Source organism: Calonectris borealis, chromosome 2, assembly GCF_964195595.1.
Source record: "Calonectris borealis chromosome 2, bCalBor7.hap1.2, whole genome shotgun sequence".
NCBI lineage: Eukaryota > Metazoa > Chordata > Aves > Procellariiformes > Procellariidae > Calonectris > Calonectris borealis.
Window position 1 is genome coordinate 47,545,134 of NC_134313.1, and position 20,798 is coordinate 47,565,931.

At 37.8% G+C, this 20,798-nt stretch overlaps 1 protein-coding gene across 1 annotated transcript in view; it reads right to left on the reverse strand.

The window, feature by feature from the left end:
- The window catches only part of SPIDR (scaffold protein involved in DNA repair), a 202,656-nt gene that overhangs the window by 2,198 nt on the left and 179,660 nt on the right, over positions 1–20,798 (reverse strand). Inside the window, exons 12-19 of the mRNA XM_075141899.1 lie at positions 15,779–15,866; positions 13,306–13,449; positions 13,152–13,211; positions 9,379–9,577; positions 8,148–8,300; positions 3,226–3,319; positions 1,620–1,734; positions 1,064–1,117 (exon numbers count right to left, since the gene is read on the reverse strand). Of these exons, the coding sequence (XP_074998000.1) occupies positions 1,064–1,117; positions 1,620–1,734; positions 3,226–3,319; positions 8,148–8,300; positions 9,379–9,577; positions 13,152–13,211; positions 13,306–13,449; positions 15,779–15,866 (907 nt within the window). The remainder of the gene's footprint in view (positions 1–1,063; positions 1,118–1,619; positions 1,735–3,225; positions 3,320–8,147; positions 8,301–9,378; positions 9,578–13,151; positions 13,212–13,305; positions 13,450–15,778; positions 15,867–20,798) is intronic.

Sequence of the window (20,798 nt, forward strand, 5' to 3'; positions counted from 1 at the left end):
CAGTACATGTCACCTAACTGAAGATACTTAACTGGGATGATTAAACAAGACAACGAGCTGACCTTTGCTCCCTTCCACGTGCAATGGAGAGGGGGGATCTTGGGATCCTAATTGGACTTAATCAGCCTCTGAAGGTGCCGCTCCTTCACTGCTGACCACCGGCAGCCAATGCCAGCCAGGCACCTACCCGGGTGCTTCCCTCACCTGCGATAAATCTGGGTCACTGTGCCAAATGTCAGGGTTCTTCTGATATCTCAGATTAAAGGAATAACTACTTCACAATTACATAAACTGTACTTTAGCCCATGGATCCCCATGGCTTACACGTTTCATTCATACAATTATAAATATTATCTTGCGCGCGTTTTGCAAATTCCTCTACTATTACTATCTGCCAGTAATTTCATGGTTGTGCTATTAGAAAGTAGTTGTGGTTTATAGGGTTTAGAAGACCATCCCGAAAAGGTGGGATGTTTGGACTGTATCTTTGCTGCCTTTGGATCCTCAGCCAGAAAATGGAGTAAAGTCCAGCACTGCTCGTCGCCGCTCTGAATGTCTGGACATACTGCTATTTGCAGATAGCTCTGCAGTTCCGCAGCTGAGCTAAAGCTGTCTACACATCCCACCTGCGGCATCCCTCTTCTGAAAAGGAGGGTGTCAGCCTGATGACAGTCACGCAATAGCAGGGCATCAGCAGGTGGAAGGTGGGCTTGCCAAAGGGTCCAGCCCACTCAAATCCCAGGCCGAACACGAGAAAAAAATTCATTTTTTCTAGTGAAATCTCCTCCGCCCCTAGTGCAGTTCTGAAACGAGCTGCCTGGAAAGGCAGAATCTCCACCCCTGGAGCTTTTCAAGACTCCACCAGCCAAAGTCACGGCTGACCTGCCCACGCATTGGCAATAGCCCAGTGTGAGCGGTAGGCTGGACGATGACCTCCAGGAGTCCCTTTCCATTTCTATGATTCGAGTATTTTCCCACCTGATTCACGTCTCCTGTACTCTGCCTCTACAAGTAAGTTATGTACGTAGTTTAATTTTCTTTCATCAACATTCATTATACCTACCCCGTCCTCATTGGCGGAGGACATCAGGAGAGAAGAGATTGTCCTTTGTAACAGCTGGAATGAGAAAATTAACAGGTTTTGTTCATAACAAAAATCTTACATATGCAAGGACGTTCTGTTCGCAGGTTAAAACAGTCACGTTGAACAAAGATCTATCATTTTAATATAGACTGGTTTTGTTTCTCTGGCCAAGAAAACAGAGGAAGGCTGACACAAAAGATGTTCAGAATGGGAGTCTGAAAATACACGTTCCTTGTAGGCTGTGGAGACTGAGGTTTCCCAACGCTCAACCCAACAAAGCCCTTCAGCTGGACCATAAAACAGTTTGCAAACCTCAGGGTGAACTTACTGACCGTACTATTTGAGTAAGATCTGGGAACTGGGTTCTTAGTCCAATGAAACACAAGTTTAATATCAGATTAAATTATGGGATACTCTACATCTTTTGATTTTTCTTCTGACAGAGCTGTTTATAAAAGTGTGGCCTTGAGTACCTATGTGTCTGCGTATCTAGCCTCACTATACTCAATACACCAAAGCTCATTTCGTGCCATACCTTTACTTTTACTGTACTTTGAGATCGGGATGGACAACTCAAGAAGACTTCCAGCTGCATTTTCAAAACTGGTGAAATGACAACTTCAGAGCACTGGTTGCAGTATAGCAATTCTCTGAAACACGCAAATAATGATGGAAAAACAAAGAGAAATTGAAAAGCTATCAGTTGTAAATCAAAGCACACAAAAAACCAGCTAGCTTATTCTCTAAAATACTTTGCTGGTAGACTTTTAGTAGAAAAGCCCTCATAGAGATTCAGTTGATAATAGCAAATAGAGCTCTTCTGTTGGTAGAACTAAGTAACTCTCTTGGAGGACCTAAACTCTTCTAGCAAAAGGATCTTCCTTTTATAAGTTTTGGCAACATGGGGGGAGGTTGCTATTTATAGTCACCCCACTTAAGCAAATACTAATCTCATAATCTTCTAGAAGTTATGGCAAAAGAGAATTTGTAGTTTAGATTTGGCCCAAGTGACTTACTGATTTAGGCCCTCATTCAGCAAACATTCAACATTTTCAGCACACACTTAAGTCATATGCATAAAATTAAGTTCAGCTACAAGTGCTTGTTGGAATAATGTCTTAAACAAATATCAATGCTACATTGTTGTCCAAATGAAGCAAAAGTGTCCCTCACAGTAGAGATTTTTTTTTTTAATTGAACTGCACCATTATGTGAACATACACACATCCTTATTTTTTGCATGATAGTATAATACAGGACAACTTTTTTTTTATTTTCAGCCCTTTTCCCTGGGAGGCTATACATAACAAAGTGTAAACAGTAAAGCTTCTCATATTTAGGAAAAAGTTATCTATTTCAATGGGATCAAACCCACCCAACTCCTCCTTATGCTTTTTGTAAGCTTCTCCAGTAGAAAGAACCCCCCTTTCCTTCTTTTTACACTCTGACTACTCTCTTATTCTCTCGTGTTTTTATCCCATCAGGTATCTCAGACTCTGCAGGAGCAAGCTGGCTAAGCAGCTGAAGGGGAGGCTTTCCAAGAGCATGCCGGTGTGACGCAGGTTCAGCATTTCAGGTGCTAACAGGTCCTGTAGGATCAGTCTTCACATTTGGGACAGTCATACTCCCAGAATTATTCAACATCCTTTTTAGAAAGGTTATAAATTTAATAGGTCTGAAACGCAACTTTTTCACACTTACGTAAATTACAGCAAGATCACAGTTCAATATAAAAATGAGATGAATTGGTGGTACACAGGGTAACAAGGTAGGGTAGACAAAGACAAGAAGCTACTTTTAAAGGAGCTTAAAATCAGACCTGTGATTTATGTGGATGTTTATTAAAACTAATATTATAATGCAGTGGGCTATGAAATCTTCATAAGCAAAACTTTAAGATTAGTTTGGAAAAAAATGTGATAACTGCAAATTCAAACCATTTCATATCTACTTGTATCTTTCTTAATAAATTAATCTAACCTTGCAGGTTTTATCAGTTCATCAGCAATAAAAATACTACGTCTTAGTTCTAGGAAGGAACAAAGCGCAGCCTGTGCCTGCAGGAATCATTGCATCACCTATTGCTGTTATGGCTACATCTGCAAAACACCTGGAGTGCTCTGGAGCATGCTGACTCTCACCTGTCCTGGGGACACAGTCCCAACTTTCCATTGCCACATCTGTCGCATGTAGGCCAGGAGAAAGCAGTGCTCTCATTGACTCCAACAACAGTACCTGCAGAAGATGAAATTCTTACAAAATACTAACGGTAAGCTAGCAAACACAGTCACTACTGGCTTCACAGCAGGTTTGATCCTTTCTGACTCTCAGCTTAAGAATAAGAGTCGTCGGAGCAAGCATCAGTTCTTCCAACAATCTCACTTCCTTTCTCCTTCGTCCCTCCCAACAAGGGATGGCAGCATGGCTAAGTGTGTTACATTCTAAAAATACCAGAAGGTAGATAATTGATAATTAACTTTCCAAACAGGTTCAGTTCTTTTGGTTTGGGTTTTATTGTTTTTCTGTTTTTTATTGTTTTTATTGTTTTATTTTGTTTTCTTTCTGGTCCTCTGATGTTTCCTTGGCAATAAATAGCTATAAAAATCATCAGGTCAGATAGCTTGATAGCGATATTTAGGTAACACAAACCAATGAGAAGACCCAATCCCTTTCGAAAACAACGATGCAGGTTAAACTCCATTAACAATAGAGTTATTCTTCATTTATACTGATTTAACAGAGATTAGATCTGGCCCACAGATTTACGTGTGTGTCTAAGAAGGGAATGCCAAAGATACTTTGGACTAATATAAAGGGCCTTGCTAGTTTTGGCAAGAAAAAATATATTCAGAGTTTTATGAGAAGCCAATAAAGAGTGTATTATGTTTTATGGTAATGATATGCTGAAATTATGAGCATTATTTATGGAGAAAATACTTCTAAGTATTTTGAAGCACACGAAGCGGATCACCTGTAAGAATGAAATTGCACTAAAATAAACCCTCACTGCTTCAACAGAAGTATAGACTAAAAATTCCAGCTCCCATTGAGCAAGAATCTCACAGTTTTATACCACATTCAACAAAAGAAACCCTTGGACACTAGGGAGCATTTACACTGTCTGGTCTGTAAGACAGGGCATTAATCCCTTGCTTTCCTGGCTCTCCTGGGACAAGGACTGACAGGAAGGAGGCAGCTACACATAAACAACAAAACCGTAATTTTCTTTGGGAATTCAAAGGACATCAAGTCTGAAGATCAAGAAAGGTACTTCTCAAATACAACATTTATGACCCAATTTCTATGCATATAACGAAACAACACGGATTTGACTGACAAAATAAGCAGTTCTGTGCATTTAACCCCTTGGACTGTTACAGGAATAATTTTGATTCTTCAGTTTTTGTGATAAACTGGGAGTTTCCATCAGCACTTGCTACTACAAGGTAGGATGCTTTCTGCCACAGCATGGGCACGTTTCTCTTGATCACGGAAAAGAAAAGCTACCAATTAGTTTGCTGGATAGGTTTCCTTTTTAATTAAAAAATCATTTTAAAAACAAAACAAAACAAAATCCCCTTTTCTAACAGATCTGTTTCTCTCTAAGCCTTTTAACTTCCCCCAATTGTGTGCCATGTTGCACCTGCAGGATGCCGGTGCACAAGTAATACACGTACATGAGAAGAAAATGAATCAGGATCATACTGACGAGATTATGTCTAGTGGAGATGTTTATTTTCAAGACAACACAGCGTTCCCTCGAGAAAACCACCAGAGATCACTGAAGTCAGAACAAACACAACTGAAGGTGGCAACAGATCTAATAATCTAGGGACAGTCTTGTGCATCCTGCATGCAAAGTGATTTCTCAAGTTTAAGCTGTTGAACTGCTGCACATCTTTGTCAAGACTAGATTTTGCTTGACGTTCACAAACCTTCTGGATGTTTTCCCGAGATCCTTTTTTTAAATGGAAACGCACGTAGCCAAAACTTGATTTTTACCTCTCGTCTATTTTTATGGGTTGTGGCTGACATCATTAAGAAGAGACTGATAATAGGACAACACCTGTAAAACCAGGTCTCTGGTGAGGAATGCAGAAAAGGGCTGAGGATTACAAGTAATAATCTGGTTGAAACGTTCAAAAAATGAATGTGTATTTTTTTCCAATCAGTTACCCTGATTAATGGACAGGAAGGGGAAAAGTTCAATCAAAAAGAGAAACCTAGGTAAGCTGATTGACTGCATTTTGTTCACACTGTTAAGAGGGAAACTGAAAAAAAAACTACCCCTGTGTAAGGGTGTTGAGTATGAAAATATCCAATGTCAAAATTCAGTCACTGGTGGTGAGTCATATACTAGCAAATATCATTAATCAAGTAATATTCCCACATCACATATGTCATATGGACTAACTAGCATTTGCTCATAAGCATAGTTAAGAGAAAAAACAGTTCTGTGCGGTATGAACTGCCAACATTTAAGTCATTCTGACTGCTACTATACAGCAAAAAGAGGTTAGAAATTACTTTGCAATGTGTAGTGATAAGAAAATAAATCTATTAACCCTGAGCTCACAGGTGAGAACCACAGACTCATCTTTAAAAGAAGAATAAACTTTCCAGTAGAAAGCAACCACAGGTTTTCACTCAGCTGTTAAAGAGCAACACATTCCATTCCAGAGCTGATATGACTGGACGTCTCTGAAACAAGGATTTCTGACAACTTTAGTGGATCTGCTTGGATTGCAACATTGTCCTTTTAAAGCTGGGCCAGCTCTAGAGTTGTACCAGGTTGCTCAGGGCCCAGCTTTGAGCAGGAGGTAGGACTGGAGGAATTTCAGAGGTTCCTTCCAATCTAACTTATCCTGTTTATACACCTTCCAAAAAATGACCGATCGACCTAAAACCCAGCAGGCAGCACAGCCTGTGCCCCTCCCCAACCCCGGCACTCCTGGAAGCTCTGTGACCAATTGCTGCATTTGTGGATGGGGACTTGAATGACCACTTGCAATTTTCACTGGTTAAAAAGAAGTTTTTCTAGGGAAGGTTGAGCCTGCTGAATCCCTGACAGCCATGAGGAGCAGCCACGACTGCAAAGGAGCAGAAGGAGCACTCCTTCAAGAAGGGGTAGAGTAAAGCCTTTGCAGCCTTTTTGAGTGTTGGGCGAGAGGAGGCCCACGTACACCATACGTAGGTGACCAAAAGTACAGGAAGTGAAAGGAGGGCACAAAGAAAAAGAATGAACGAGGTAATACTGCTTCTCATTGAAAGCCAGACTAACAACTCTCTGGGTTAAGAGACAGAGCGAATTAACTGTAAGAGTTAAGAGTGACTGAATTTTAGAGATTATAAATTTTCCTTCATGGGTTACTCCATCAAATACATATGCTCCCACCAACAAAGTAGGGTTAATGCTATTCGTTTTACTTCTTCAGTAAAAAGATGTAGGCAATAACTAACCAAATTCCAAAACACTGGATATATATCTTAAATGTGAAAATTAAATAATTTTAGTTACACATAAAAGTGAGAGTTATCATCTACATATAGCATTAGCATAGGTATAAAGACGACACTTTATATTCTACATTGGTACAAATGTGTGGGAACACACTGATAATAGTACCCTGGACAAATTTCAGTTGAAGCAAGACAAGGTTGTAGGATTAATTTCTCTGTTTGTCATTCTTCCATCTGTAATACAGAACAGGGAAAGTGTGACACCTCCCATGTGTGTAAAGTAAGTACTTGTTTACACAATAGATCACAAAGTTGTATTTTCTTTGTTCTACTGGAAAAAGAAAGGACAGAGAAATGTTTGCTTTATCCTATTATGTACACTGTCCATGGGACAAAAGAAGACAGGCACTTCTCATACTTGGTTATAAAATAAAGAGTGGAGAAGTGATAATTCTTAGCGTAACTATTGGAGAGGGTAAAAAAAAAAGCTAAAAAGTATTTCACACCCAGTGACAGAAATATCTTTCAAGTAACTCACAATATCGATGTGAGATGTACGTAACAACCCGGGCTTTGAATGACGTGCCTCTAGTTGTGCTTGGTTTTCATTATGCATTGTTAGAGTTCAAGATTTGTCACTGCAAGGTGCTCATTTATTAATCACAGAGACATTGCTAACTCGTGGCTATACCATAAAAGAAGGTATGTTTAGTAACAGCTTTGCGTGGTTTCAAACTGTCTTTTCAGTGCATCACGCTACAGCTGGAAGGATTTATTTGTAACCATTATTTGCTATTATTTTAAGGCTCATTTAAAATGCTCCAGTGAATACTTGAAGGTGTAAATGTAAAACAGTACCAAGAATTTTCTACAAGGGCTACTGGAATCATTAAGAGTTAAATTAAGAAAAGAAATTGTCTTTAAAAGCCAAGAGTTATTGGGCTTTTAAGGACTTTTCCCTATAGGCACTATACAACTAGGAGGTTTAAGAAGCTGACTGGACAAAGCATTAGAAAATACACAGTAGGAAATGTTTCCGCATGATTAGGAAATGTTAGAAAATACATTGTAAGAAATTTTTCTGCATGGTTAATGGTAGGACTGAAATATTAGACAAAGCAATGATCCAAAGTGGCTGGTGAGCCAATATTGGCCACGTTATGCTAGATGACTATGGTGAAATATTAAATTGCCCCATTGCAGCAAAGCTCCAGACACTAACCCCTACCATTCAGGATCTGGCTAACATATCTTATCCATCTGCCTAAAAAGTATTGGTATACTTTATTGTTGCCAACATCAACAAGGCTGGTGTGAACAGAAGGCTCCTGAAAGAAGACAGCAAAGGAAAGAATATAGTAAAACAGATTGTGCATCAAACATTTATTCTGGGGTATGAGTGAGTGGGAGCAGAGCTTGGCCAGCAAAAGGCAAACAGAGCCCACAAAGAAGTATAAAAACTTAAATATGCTAATGACCCACAGCAATACTGTGTTTTTTTATCCCTCCATGCTGTTTGTGCAGGAGATCAACATGAGGACCTAACAGATTAAAGTGAGCACAAATAATTAACAGCATTCATTTCAGGAAAGGCCATACAAACCTCTTACAGCACAAATGGAGTTGGCCTGTGTTGTAGAATCCAGCTCATCAAGTCTGACAGGGCCAGTCAGCTCACTGAGGTCAGCACCAGCAGCCGAGCACAAAAGAGGCTTTTGTAATAAGAGAACAGTACGTTCAACACAAATAATCCTACCTGCCAACAAAGACATTTCAATTCAGTACAGTAACAAGGAAAAAGGTGACCATGTTAATTGTCATGGCCAATAAAGACAACGATCTCTGCCAGCTACTAAACAGATGGATAGACTCCATCAGGTTTTCTCAATGACAAAATATTTTGCTTTCAGCAATACATGCATCATGCTCTCGTTACACTTTGCGGCTCCCAGGGAAAAAAGATGTTTTAAAAATTCTAACATGGCAGAAGAGAGTCCGATTCCACTCTGCATCGCACCACACTCCCTGCAAACACAATGTTACTGTCTATTCCCTGGTAATAAGCTTGGGCACCCCTTCAGGTGGTCTTACTTTGTTTCAAAGATTACAAAGAGTAGGTGCATGCAATGCTTTATTCTCCAAAGAAGAGATTTTTGCTTTGGGACACGCAGCCATTTACCCATGTTGGTGCTTCCAGTTCACTTGCATTTTGGAAGTGACTGAAGGCGTGAGATGTGAATTACACATGCAGGCACCATACAGAACCATACCTGAATCTCAAAAAAGAGCAACTAAAAATGAATGTAAAGTGAACTACCATCATTACATGATCTCTATGGTGGCGAAGGCTCACAGCTAAGATGGTGTAGGAGAGTTTGTAAAATTTCTGTATCTAGGGACACACATGTCTCCAGACTCACCCTCTTGCTCCTTTTAGAAGTAGTTATGGTCAATAAAACAAGTTTCTGCAAGAATATCAAAACAAATGAAACCAAGTTTCTTAATATTTTTGAGTCTTCTGTCAGCTAGCAAATTTGATTGACACTGGTCATTAGATTCCACAGCTATCAGGGAAGACTGACAGAAACATTGGCGGACATACAGCAAGATCCCTGAATTTCTCATTTACTTTGGAGATCAAGCCAAAAATATTAAAAAGAAACCTTATGGGAAAACTCTAATTACAACCGCTTTCGACTTTCTTATCCCAAACTTGCAATGTTTCATCTTCATCTAAGAAGGAAAGTCTCTGTAGGTCACGTATTGCAGTGTCAGAGATTAGGATGCTACTTCAGTTTGATTCCAACTGCTTCAAAACCATGCATAAAGCTTACCATTTCCCCACAGCGCATCCTTGAAGAAGACGAGTCGTGAGGCAATGCTGAGGGCTTCTGTGACTTCTGTACTGAGAACACACGATGCAGCCACTGACACAGCAACAACTTTTTGAATTATATGACCCACATTTTGCAATGCGGAGTCAGTCACAAACAACCAAATCTCTCTTTGATTTATAGGAACACTGTGTTTTGTCTATTATTTTAAAAAAAAAAAAGATACAATTTGGAATGCAGTTGTTAATTTTTAGTAGAAGGAAAGACTAAGTAACATCCTCATATTTAAATAACTAATAAAACTGACAGAAATTATTACATTTAGGGCTCACACAGGACAATGAATCAAAGCTTTATTGGAATTTTTCATTATTCCTTACTGCAGATACAAACACCTCTACCTTAAATTAACTTTCCGAGGTTGACCTACTGGAATCTTGGCTTTACCTCTATCAACTATCATGCCTTATCATAACTCACTTGGACTGTACTAGGGATTTGAAAATATATTTTATATTAAAAAATTATATCATATATACTTATATATATACATATATATAAAGTTAATTGGCTGTTAGTTGGCTGAACAAATTTTATATAAAATTTGCCTTAAAAAAAAAGAAAGGCTAACACCTCTACTAATATTACTACTAATATTGTTCCTGTGTGAGCAAGTTTTCCATGTACTGTTATCTGACTCCTAAGAGCACCAGTTGTTGGCTAATAGCTACTGTCCAGTCCTTGGCTAATAGCTACTGTAAGCTACAAAGCTGGAGGTTTTTCTTTCTGTTGAACAAACATCTCTAAATATTTGAATGATGCATAGAAAGAGGAAAGTAGATAGCTCATAAGTAAAAAACATAGGAATCCACAATGACAATGTAAGTTTTCCACCTAAGAAAGGTATAAAAATATTCTAGTGTGCCTAAATTAAGGTATATTACAACTACTGATGTCACAAACAAAATATCTACATTTCATCTCAGGCTTCGTATCTGAAAATAATTATCACAAAATCAATAGAGTTTTAAAAATTTTTCACACTGGGATGATGAACAAGACAGACTAGACAGCCATTATATACACATCAGCGCTTATTTCCAGGGTCTCTAACAAAATCAGATGGGTTCCAATTTGACGATTCATGCTTTCCTTCTTTTTTTTTTAAACACAGCTTTTATAATATCTGTTTGTGTATGTAAATTTTCCCATGCTTTAGAAAAAATGGGCTTAGTAACAAAGCATATTTCACACTTACCAGTCCAAGCAACTTGCAATTTTTAAGATTCTAATATTTGAAAATATTTACCTGAAATTACTTTCTTAATTTAAAATTCGTTGTTACTATTTTCAATTAGTCTGCTGATTAAAAATTCATACTTAAAACATTTAAATGAAATTAAAATACTGCAATGATTGGAGAGACACATATCATGTAAGTATTTTATTCTCAAAGTTGCATGTCTCTAGCATAAGGTAATGTAATGAGAACCCCAACTTTTTGTCTTCAGTTGAATTCAAACCTTGAGATCGTTAACCACACTAAAATTAGATTTTTTCATGCTAGCAGCTCTTAGAACAAATGTAGCAATTGTAAATAATGACTGGGGAAATTCTTAACTCAGATATTATGGTTATGCCTTAATACAATATATGGTTCCTATTGTATTGATGTTGTTTCTTTGCCTAGTAACTACATACATTCAAGTTCCTCCTTTGCGTAGATAGCATTAGGACAGCTTCAAAGAAAGAATTTTTACAGCTGTCCCATGAGAATTACTAACACATTAAAAGCTGGCTTTCAGAAGAATCATCCAAAAATTAAATAATAATAACAGCAAAAATCACAAGTTAGTATAAAATCATCATCTAGCTATGTGTGACAATTTGTTCTGAACAGAGAGGACACAACAGACAAATAGCAGCAGGATTGAGTTATAAGGAAGGACAGCTCCTTAACCACAGATGGAATATATTTCCTCATATTCCTTCTGTACCACAGAACAGATTCTGAGTAATAATAAAAGCATACTTCCACTCCTCCTTCACACAAATGAAGTATCTCAGAATACTGTAGCTACATAGAGTAAATACTATTTTTTAAAGTACCTTTGAATTACCTCACGTAGCAGATTATCTAATAACAATAAATCTGCAAAATAAACCAAATCATAGTCCCTTCCTCACTTATTACAACTCGATGATTTTGCATGTGAAGGATATGTCCCCTTGGCAAAGGCAACTGCAGTAAACAAGCCCCTGTTCCTGACCTTCTTCTGGGAGGATTAGGCAAGCAACACACTAACAGCAGGTAAACACCTTTACATTCCTAGAGCAGTTATCCAGAAGTTATGCTGAAGAAGAGTATCTTCTATGGCTTTTCCAAAATGACTTTCAAAAAATTTATGAGCACTCATGTTGTTCACTTATGAAAATTTAGTGCTTACAGTTCAATAAGTGAATAGCCATTAAAAAAACCGCTAATAAACCTCCTAGTAGCAAGAAGAAATCATAAACCTTTTTTTCTGCTAGACAAGCTTCCATTCTTCAGTATCACATCTGTTCCTGCATGCTTCATCTTTTCTCTAATTTAGTGATGAAGTGCTTCTACACAAGAATACTGATGACCCACAGCATCTCAGATGTAGACATTCCTGAATACAAAAATGTTTGGCTAGGATACCACTAGTCTGTAATTTTATTTTATTTTTTAATAGAACAGGTTTCTTGGAAATAGAAATTTACACCTGTATGTGTCCATCTTTCTGTTAGCACCCCAAAGATCCCATCAAGCTAGTCCTAATTTCATGTTTGCAAATGCTCTGTTAAATTCTCACTTAGCATGGAGAAAACACAAGAGATACCCCTCATCTTAGGAGTTAAAAGTACTCCCTGCCTAAAAATCAAATCATAACTCACTGGCTTTTGAAGCAAAAGGGGAAGACCTAAATTAAATTTATGTCTCACACGGGTGGGAAGGATGTCCAGCTATTTTGCTGGCCATTCTAGAATTTCTTTGTCTTTGGTTCATAGGCTTTGATTCACACTTTGTTTCTTGTGGAGCTGATGGACAATTGCAAATTATTCTCCACCAGAATTCAGTGCTGGCTGTACTGAGGATCCAGTCGCCAGGAAAAAATAAATAAATCAGCAACAAAAAATTCCTTTAACTACTGAGGGAGTTAGCAACATTTTGAAAGAAAATTGTAGCATCATTCAGAGACAAATAAATAAAACATAATTATAAGCTTTCCAACACAGTATGGATGGCAGATGTATTTACCTAAGAGTTCCTCCTTTCTACTTACTGGACCATAAAAGCCAAATTTGCCTGAGGGGCTTCTATTAAGTCAACAAAAATAGTGCACACACTTGCATGCAAAGAGCAAAACTGTATTTTTATATAACCATCATCTGTTAAATTCTATCCCCAGACACTCAACTGACTGGCAACTTTTTGCTATGTATCCAAGGATAGCATTTAGCTATAAACCGAGTCTCAACAAACTTGCTGCAAGCTCCCTTACCTCTAGTTAGATAGCAATTTATTCAGAAATAATTCACTTTCTAGACTGGATGGTATTGAAACTGGAGATGCAGTTCATTTTAGCCATTCACAAGCATTTTAGACCTGATGATAATTCTGCTCATACAACTCTTGAAGATAATCCAGGAAGGTTTTGAGTTTTCCCCTAAACAAGATAAATCGTGGCTTCTTCACATAAACATGATGTTGATTTTATGTTTAATTCATTGCTAAGTGAAAAGATTACCTGCAGCCTTAGATACAGCACCCGCGCCCAAAAGCTACAACGTTCATTACAACCACCGATCTGAAAACAGTACAAAAACAGGGAATGAGACAAACACGATACCAGAAATTCAGTGGTACAAAGTATTTGTTATCTGACTTGTAAAGCAGATTACCTGAAGAATTTCCTTTAGACCATGAACAGCTGGTGGGTGATACAAATTAGAAATCTGTTCTTCCTCATCCACTTCCACATGTATTTCACTAGACTGAACAGTAAGAATATAACAGAAGCTGGGAGGAGGAAGATTAGTTGTCATCTATTAAAAAGTAAGGAAAAGAAATGTGAGCTTAAAAAAGGCACTTTAATTTGGCCAGTCGGGTTTTATAATAATAGCCGAAACGAACCACACAATTTACATTTTAAGAGGGATGGGAAAACAAAATTATATGGTTAATAACAATGACTCTCTGAAGTAGAAGTTGAGTTAATAAACTGACATTCACAAGTCATAACTGAAATCAGCTTGTGCATATCATTCTTTCCATAATCTGACATTGATCCTCATCACAAAAACATCTCATGATTTGGCACACTTGGCAAACACTTTGATAATTTCAGGATGCTTGTTGTTGTTTTTGCATTTTTTTATTACATGGTAGGAGTGCCCTGTTTGTTTTGTTTTTTTTTTTAACATCCGTAACTTTTCTGAGATTTGGGGACTTTTGCATGTGGGTGGGTTTTTGTGATAGTAAACAGCTGACAAACTTTTAAAGCTGCCAAATTAAATCCAGGACAGCACAAGGAGATAATGAAGAACAGGAATGCAACAGCTACAAGAACTGCTCTCTTTGTGTTATGCCAGATTTTTCTTTCCCCCTTAAAAAGTACCGTGACGTAACAACTTTATCAATCACCACTTAAAGAGGTCCAAAACTAGAAAGGCTTCTCAGGAAAAAAAAAGACAATGCTAGAAAATAATTTTTATTGCGGATATGGTAAAATATTCTTCTAGCAATGTTTGTTGTTAATGAAGCATTTCATTTAATAAAAGAAATATGAATCTATTAAAGACAGCTGCCCACCCATTAAAAAAAAAATCTGCATAAGGAGGGAAAAAAAGCAAAAGACATCAAATCAAATGCTGTTTGCCTCTAACAGCACTAAAGAAGGTATTTGAATGTACATATGGCTCAAAAGAAATCAGTTCTACAGATCTCTTTCCTACTATATTATCAGTGTGCTGGCAATGTTATTTACGTACCTATGTATAAAACTGCTTCAATAAAACTGTGCATAAAACTATACTGTTTGTATCAAGAAAAATGTATCTCAACGGAAAAAAGTCCACTCAGCCAAAAACCTGCAGCAGTAGAATGCAAGCCTTGATCCTCTGTGGAATGAATTAATATTTCAAACCCATGACAGAAGCGTAAATTACATGATTATGGAAAGTTTCCTCCATTTTTAGATTGCTAATAAAATAGAGAAAATGAAGAACAAATGAGAGTCATAACAACGCTAAACAACATTTAAGAGCTTTGCTCCATCCGTGGATATTCCCATTCTGTTGTCCACAGTATTTTAATGCACAAAACAATCCATTCCTCTGAGACTTCCGAAATGTCTAGATGAAAGGGAGAGTCAAGGAGCGAACAGCCATTTCACCCAGTTTCAGTCTTCTTTTTTATATATAACGAAGGTCTGAACTTTTTATTCTTCAACGTAAAACCCTGCACAATGCAACGAACTTCTCAGACTTTAGAAATAACTAGGAATAGCCACACTTAATGTCCCCTGGTTTTGAAACTTGTTTATTTCCAGCTTTTTCCTCTTTTCTAGAATTTGCATCCTGATGGACTCCCCTAGGCAATAACATACATTTTTAATACTACAAACTTCTTCCCCAAAGAACAGCTATACAAGAACAGCAGGACAGCACAAGCACTTGGTTATCCAGAAGCTTCTCAAATGACCTCGTATTACCAAAATGACACTTGATATGACAGAACTCCTTTTCAAATACAAAAGCTAATTAAAGGAAAATTAAAGATGCAATTTTAGATTTGCAAATGTATAGTAACATACTTTAAATCCATTTTAATACCTCCCCACCCCCTAAAATCACAGAAACATTCATTACTTTTTAGTAGATTATTTTTGTGTTCATCCTTTGACTGTCTTCACATGAGACAAACATCAGTCAAAACCATCCTAACTCGTAAGACACCTGATTCCAGCAGTCTGTCCGTCCTCACAGAAGTTAATCTTCAGAAAAGTGCTTTTGAATTTAAGGCTGAAAAGTGCTTCAAAGAACAAGTTAATATCCTTGTATATAGATTTCTCAGCTGGCTCCATGCTATCTAATACCTCTTTCCTCCTGCAAGGAGAGGAGAGGAATAATTTGTCTGGACATCCTACCATTCTAGCTCTAGAGGATTAATAAGGGGCTAATTGAATCATTTTGGAAAGATGCTGCTGATCCAGAGGGCTTCAGGTTAGCCTAGGAGGGTGCCAGAACCAGTAAAACAAAACTCAGTAGCTAAAGACAGGGAGAGAATCTGATTCCCAAAGTAAACACGATTACATGACCAACAAAAATAGCAGTTGTGAGTGAAAAAATACATTTCCATAATAACAAGACTTACCATTTCAGAGTCTTGACTTTGTCCAGGAACTTTTACAGGCACTACTGGAGGCCACAGACTGTCTATCAGACTAAAAAGTCCTAATGCCCTTCAAAAAGACCAATAAAATCAGGTTTAAAATGTTTTCCAGTGTTATATGTTATATTGAAAAGATTCATTAAGAAATATAATTTAAACCATTGCATGATTATGAAAACAATTTTAAATCATATTTGTTTTCTGGAAGCTGGTTTTGATTTGGTCTAATTAAATCTCCATCATTTCTGCTGCAGGGTGGAGAGGGAGGGAAGGGATGTATCACATTCAGTGGCAAGCAAGTCATATTTAATCCCTGTAGCACGAACAGCCTGCTACATGATAAAATTCAGGGGAACTGGGGTAAATGTTAGCTTGGGAAGGACAGAGATATCAGTACAACTTCTTTTAAAAAATAGCCTTTAACTATTTTAACTGATAGATTAAAAAAAAAGAAGTTTTGCTTCTAACGTTTTCATTTCTTGCTTTTCTCTAACAGCTGATTGGAACTGCTTTCAGGAAAGTCAGCAATTATCAGATATAAAGAAACAGGCGAGATTTTGTGATCTTAAGTACGCATGCAGAGGACGGTCTCCTTCCTAAACAGCTGCTCATTTAGTTATGTTTAGTTTACATATTTTGCAAGTCACCCACTTTTAATTTAGAAACAAACATAAAATTAACAGCCCAGCACATGAAGGTAAGATGCTGCAGACTCTTTAGCTTTAGCATGCAAAGCTAAAAAAGTGGCTGCCTTGTCAGTTGATATGGCATCCTTGCAGGACAGGCAGGAACATCTGAGGGAGAGGCCAAGAAAACAGCCGAGGGAGGGGAAATAGCTACAGATAACCAACTTGAAGAGGCATGCATTTTTGAGTTAAAGCTCTCAGTTATCTTGTCCTAGTTCTCTGTTCTGTTTAGTCGAAACAGAGAGATCTGGATTTTAACCCCACATTGTCTCCAAGATCGAGTTGTCTCGATCCTTCCAATTAAGGAAGCCACTATTTCTGAAACAGCTCTAAAAAATGATTGCTAAAAGTAATATTAGCTTCTAAACTCAACATTTTAGGAGAAGGAAAAGGCACACTCTGGTACAGGGCTGAAGCATGTTGCAACATGCTGCTTCTCTTCAAGGGGTCACAGAAACTCTCCTTTAAAGTTCTGCTTTTAGCTCACTTCTGCTTAAGCTTATTTATTTCTGTATTTCCCTCATCCTTCTCTGGATCCTTAAGCAGTTTGACTTTGGGTATCTATAGGCAGTGAACTTCTTCCCATGTTTTTTTGTAAAGCACCGGGTATCATCTATGATTCAGTGTTAATAGTGATGCCTTTGGACCAGCACTGTAAGAAGTTTTACGAATGTAAATCTCAGACTGGATCTTGTGGAATAAAGCTTGCGGTTCACGATTCAGGTAACAAGCTGGCAGATGAAAGAGATGATGTTGCTATCTGTAGTCGTGTTCTCCACACTAATGAACAGACCAGAATGACAAAGTGCTGCTCTTTTACAGAAATGAACCTCCTGACTTAGAGGGCATCATCACCAAGTCTGTAAAAGGAGAAGGCTGAGCTCAGAGGCTGTTTTTTTTTTTTTGTTTTGTGTTTTGTTTTTAACAGTGAGAACATTACAACATACAAAGCAACACTCCTTGGGTATTAAAGAGACTTTACAGCAAATTGACCACTTGTTGAATCCTCGATTAGGGCGACATTTTTTGTCCTGTATCATACAGAACAATATCCTCTCTACAGTCACAGGAGGGCCAATGTCCAGTGGAACAAACTGGTCTTGCTAACTGGGACGTGAAAAAGGAGAGTTACAAAAAGAGAGCATAGCCTTCCGTACAACTCGGGCAGTTACACAAGTGGCCTTCCTCACACGACACGCAGCGTAAGGGCAAGGGCAGAGCACAGGTATGAACGTACCACAAACTCTGCATGTATGTGTGTACATACAGAGATCACATATTTATCAACTTACAGCAAGTAAGCTATGTTGTTGCAGTGCAGGTATAATCACGTCTCCACACAGACTGTACATTGATCCCTCATTTGTATTTTTAAATTTGCACAAGGGACATGAAGCTGTCCCTTATTCTTTAACTCTCTTCCAGCTTGCTACCCCATATCAGAATATCTAAGACATACGGTACATTTTCTTCAATTACTTGTGTCCTTTTGGAGAAGGTCACCTACTGCTAGGACTAGGAGCACTTAATTATTAGTAAATGACAGTATTTGTTTACAAACAGGCAGAGAGGCAGTGTTGTGTCGAGAGTGCCTCCTGAACATCTTACCCCATCCTTTTCTTTGACACCAGCCAGGCCAATGGCAGGGACATTTGCCACCCGAAGGATTTGCAAGTTCCAAATCACATCCTGCCAGGATCCTTCTCTACCAAAGGGGACGTTCTCTCCTGGAGCTGTCACTGTATCAGTCAGTGTCCCTGGTGAGGAGCTCCCCTCTTGCTCCACCCATTTATATGCCTCCAAGAAAGTTAACTCTCTCTTTACACTTAGGGACTTCAACCTAGCAGAAGAGGAAATGAGGTGGGGGCAATCACAGTGGAGAAATGGCAAGACATAGTGCCATCCTCTGTGGAAAATCATTACCCTTACAGAAAGAATAAAATTCATTCTCTTTATTGGCCAAGCAACACTGAAATCTCACTTCAGTCTGACTTGAACAATGGGTGTATTTTATCCAATATGTGTATCCTTCTTCAGCTATAGAGTCAGAACAAGAGATGAACAGCTGGCTCTTTGCTACAGTGAAGGGGCATGGTTAGCCCCCATGTGCACAAACAGCCTTTCTGGCTACGGAATACAAAATAAAAACTTTAAAATTTTGCTCCGTGAGTGTAATTACTAGTCACTATTTTAAAAAAAATTAAAATAATTTTGATCACAAAAGGACAGACTGCTAAAAAGGAAAAGTACAGTAAGAAATGAGAAGAAACAGGCTCAAGGATAAAAAAAAAGAACATGTAAAGTATTTTGAATAACATTTTTTTATTTCAGAGACAAGGACTGTATTGTAATATTTTATAACTTTTCTTCAAAAAAAGAATAAAAGACTGAATCCATGCCAGGAGGACAGAAATCATCTATCAGATTCTAAATGACAGACTCAACCCCCTACTTCCCATGCTAAACTGAAATCTATGTTTGGTTAAAATTGTTTTGCTCCATACTAAATATGCAGATGTCTTATCACCAACATAGCAAGGCCACCAGTAACTCCAATGGAGCTTTGTAGTATAGACTTCCACAAAAGGACGGACTTACGACAGGCAGTCCTCTACATACAGGTACTCTTCTCTTCTGTAAACCCACATCTTCAAGCTTCGCTTATATAATTATGCTTTTATATATGTGTGTGTGCGTGTATATACACACACAGAGACATATGTATGTATACATAATATGCAAAATAATTCTTCTTAGTATCCTTAATTATTCTTATTACCCAATGTGCTCAAAAGGCATCCCTTTCAACTTAAATTTTGCTTGCTTAACTTTGGTACGTCTTTTCTGCAGTTTTCAAACTGCCTGCTGCGTACCCAGACAGTAGTCAGAGAATTTTAAAGATTTTATATTCTTAAACATGGCTGAGAAAATGCAAAATATACATGCAGCGCGTGCAGAAATTAATGCTGACCCATTTAACAAATTGTCTTAAACTACTCCGTAGAAAAATAACTGGAAGATAGCGAGTGATACTAATAAAATAGCATTTACTTCTCCCTCCCCACAATTCTCGTCATAGATGATGACTGTGCTGCCCTGTACAGAAGAAGCTGCTTTCATCTGCTCACCTAACCACCTTCCTTCTCAGTTTTACAGCTCAGCAGGAGACAGAAGTCACCTTCTGCTTCTAACCTTCCTGGCTTGTTTAGCCCTTCACTGCAAAGTCAAATGGCATACATCCATATGTGCACACATGCATATACATGTTTGCTCTACGATTTTTGATAAAAACATACAAATTAAAGAGAAAAGCCATTGTAATTATATAAAAAGAAAAGCCAGTAAAGTGATAAACCAGTATCTACAGCCTCAGTACATCTATTCTGATCCTATAGAAATTTCATTCATTTCATACCACAAGCTATACTATAAAAATCAAACACCTTCAAATTTTGATTTTTCAAAACTGTATTTCACTGACTCTAATCTGACAACTTATCTCATAACTTACTAAGAAGATTTTGTCTCGCAAGCATGAACTTTCATCTACAGTTCTGGTCCAAGAACTTCGTGTGTGACATGCGCCTGATTCACAGCTTATAGTTTGGGGGATTTTTCAGTTTTCATAATCATACCACAGGTTCAGGGGAAAATTATTACAGGGAGAAAATATCAGCAATATCAAAGAAAGTAGAAGGAAAACAATGCCCATAACTAGGAAAAGAAGGAAGACTATGTAAGGTTTATAGTAGGGGACAGGAAGAAAGATGCTAGGATTCTCTTCCAACATCTTCCACAGCTTTGCTCTAGGGACTCAAGACTTGGCACTTCTCTGCTTCCTCCTCTCCTACTCTCCCAATTTTAGTCTAAAACGAATCAGTTTTCTTTTGGCAGTTATTACCAGTCTCAGTTATTAAGAACTCAAAAATAAAGCAATTCCTAGCCCTCTGTGAAACATCTTACTCAAAACTGAAAAGAAATTCAGTAATAATCACCTAGACTGCATAAGCTTCAACTACCAAAAGACAAGCAATCCAAATATAAAGTTGATACTGTAGGCTAGCTCTTCCTTTAGTTGACCTACTATGATCTTGCAGTGCACAAGCTATGCAACACCGTATTTTCTCAGACTTGAGTAATAAAAGTAACAAAATCATAAAGTAAAAATCTGAGCCTACTAAACCAGCATCTCAGTCAAAATACAAACAGGGAGGAAGAGCTGCTGGCTCTTTTTCCCTAAGTTTTGTTTAGATAGATGAAATTATTTTGTTGAATAATTTATTTACATACTTTAATAATTCAGTTTTCTACAGTAC